General features: G+C 37.6%; 1 protein-coding gene across 9 annotated transcripts in view; it reads right to left on the reverse strand.

Moving 5' to 3' along the window:
* LOC106683396 (hydrocephalus-inducing protein homolog) overlaps positions 1-3,035 on the reverse strand; it is a gene marked incomplete in the record, with an annotated part of 211,677 nt that overhangs the window by 112,626 nt on the left and 96,016 nt on the right. For all 9 annotated transcript variants that reach the window (XR_010845079.1, XM_067053226.1, XM_067053222.1 and 6 more), the window contains 1 exon segment: positions 2,291-2,388. Coding sequence is in view for 8 of the 9 variants with exons in the window: in XM_067053226.1 (XP_066909327.1) it covers positions 2,291-2,388 (98 nt within the window).

Raw genomic sequence — 3,035 nt, forward strand, 5'->3', positions numbered from 1 at the left:
AGTATCCAGATTTGCAAAGGCAATTGGCCTGTTTTGAGCAGAGGAGGGACGGCGTACAATAGGCCCTCTGAGGCCGCGGTGCTTCTTGGCCGGTTTTTAAAAAAAAAAAAAAAAAAAAAAAAAATCAAGAAAAAATAACGTGCTGCCTAAGGAGTAATTTATTCTTTATTATTTTATCCTTTTTTTCCTTTTGCGATTATATTTATTTATTTTTATTTTCCTTTAACTCACCCCCTTCTCCGCTGAGTGTGGGTAGCTATAAACAATAAACATATAACTAAGGATTTGCGGTTATACTGTGTGAGCAAAACTTTGTAAGTAAATATGGATATAAGCTCAATAGTGACCAAGGTTGTGTGGGTCCTCACAGGGTTCGCGGATGACCAGGCGGTTTCAGCGTGCGACAAGGTTACTGAGGAAAGAGTTATTGATAGCGTACAGAGGACGTTCAAAGAAATCAGTTTGGCATTGAATCCTCAAAAGTGTGTGGGCATCGTCATAAATAAAGGAGAGTTGGAATCGACGAAGCTCTCCCTCGAGAAATGAGATAGCATCCTAACGATGAAAGAAGGTGACACTATAGAATATTTAGGATGCACATTCTCGGGAGAGCTACAGTTCAATGAGGATTCGGTGATAAAGTTGAATAAGAATTTGGATAAGCTCGTCACCTCCTGCTTGCTTAAGCCCGAGCAGAAGGTCAACATTGTCAACCGATATGTTTTCCCGGGTCTTACATACCCTCTCCAAACTGTTCCTCTCACAATGCTACGTCCTGAAATCCTGGAAGGCATTGACACAATGATTCGCAGAAGTGTTGAAGCCATTATAGGGCTTCCTGTGAACACCTCCACGGCGATGTTGTATGCTCCGAGGAGGTACCAGGGTCTAGGCTTGATCCGCTGCCAATGGGAGGCTCCCCTACAACACTGGTTTATTGCTCAGCGGCTGTCAAATGTACCCGATGCTCTGTTCCAGTCCACTTTCGATTGTTCAGCCGAGATTGCTGAATATGCCAATAGATTGAGCGTTGATCAGGGGCATCGGAGTGTGAATGCTCTACGACAGTTGCTACGTGAAAATGCATTCGAGGAATGGGCTAATTGCAGGTGGCAGGGCATTGGAGTACGCCATTTCAACGAGACCCCGAGAGCAAATAAGTTTATATACGATAAACAAATACATACGGGCTCTGAATGGTCCAATGCCCTGAAATTGAATATAAATTATGCACCCCTACGTGGAGTCCCAGGTGTCAGCGGACAGGATAGAGAAGTTGGGTCCTTTTGTCCCAAATTCAACAGAGAGCCGGAAACACCAGCACCTGTGCTAGGGAAATGCCACTCCCTCCTCATAACACGCCGACATCAGAGTGAAATACGAGTTAATGAAGCTCCTAAAAGAAAGATTTTGCCTGCTTTGACGAGGTCTACTGCGTAGATACGGATGGATCCACAAGATATGCGGATATAGTTGCTTTTCCTAAGAAGGGGAAGTCGGCAATCATTCTGGATCTCACCGTGAGATATGAAAATAACGACCTTGACCAGGCAAATAAGGTAGATAGGGAAAAGTAGGAAATCTATGATAAATGTATCCCTTTCCTCAAGGAGAAGTTCGGGGCCCGTGTAACGATTTCCAGCACAACTAGGAGCTTCATGGAGGAACTCGGGGTCGATGTCCAGGACGTTTTTTGTTGGTTTCCCTACTAGCGACAAAAAAAAAATCCTCATGGCCACTGTGGAGTGATATTATTATGAGATCTGCACCATCTATGAGCACCATATGAACCCCAATCCTTCGATTGTTCAGAACATGACTATACATCCTGCCATCTCTTCTACGGCAATAAATGAAAGTCATCTGGTATAAGCACGGCTACCGCAAATTAATCTTCCCCAGTTTGGTGGAAATTCACTGGAATGGTCACTATTTAGAGACACTTATAAGTCCCCTAATCATGAAGGGACGATACTATCAAATATAGAGAAATTTCTCTTCTTAGTTTCGTGTTTACATGGTCATGCATGAGCATTAATCTCAAATGTCAGTTTAACAGAAGATAATAACAATCAGGCTTAGAAATTATTAACTGAACTAACTGAAGTCCAATGAGCTCTACATACAAATAGTTTACCCTTAGCTCTTAAAAAAATAGTAAATAATTATTATAGTTATAGGTTTATAAACATAACTACAAAGGAAAAAATTAAACAGATAGTGTGTTTTAAAATAATTATTTAAGGAAACTGGTTCATAATCAGTAAAATTATATACGTAGAAATAGTACCATTGAAGACCAGAGAGGGACCAAAGATGAAAACCAACGAGCATATATCAAAAATTTTCTCAGGAAAGAATGCAGTTTTGTCGGACAAATAAAACTTCCTATAAAAAATAAACAATAATATCAATAACAAATAAATATATTTTAATATTGGACTGTAACATATATTGTAATATTCAAAAATTATTTAAAATAAATATAATGGAATTTAATAGTTTTTATTAGTTATCATAGTTCACATTAAAAAAGTTAGATTTAATGCCCTTATAATAGGCGAAATATTGGTTTCAAATTAGGAAAACAATTTAAAATGTTTTATTTTATACCTCCGGTTCTAATTTGTTAAATTGGATTCGGTTGGTGCCATTTTGTGCAGTTTATAGAGGTCTAAACCACTGCCAAGTTTAGTGTAGATTGTTTAAGCCATGTTGAAGTTATTTCCATTTTTTAGATTTTTTTAAAAAAGTCAAAGGCCTATACAGGGCCAAAATTTCGGATTAAAAATTTTATTTTCAGATTTTTTCGAAAATTTGTGTTTAAAGTGTTAAAAATGAATACCAACAGAACAAATTTAATTTTCATTCCTTATTAGTTAAATTTATGGTACTAAACCATAATAATGAAGCATACGTAAATGTTTTATTTTAACCAAATACTATAATATGTAACTATCAATTATGTTCATTAAATCTATGTATATCCTCAAATATAGCAATAGCGAAGCATTGCCAGGTCAGCTAGTATATAT

The sequence above is a fragment of the Halyomorpha halys genome, unplaced genomic scaffold (genome assembly GCF_000696795.3).
Source record: "Halyomorpha halys isolate HHAL.00 unplaced genomic scaffold, Hhal_1.1 Scaffold480.1, whole genome shotgun sequence".
In the NCBI taxonomy this organism is placed as follows: domain Eukaryota; kingdom Metazoa; phylum Arthropoda; class Insecta; order Hemiptera; family Pentatomidae; genus Halyomorpha; species Halyomorpha halys.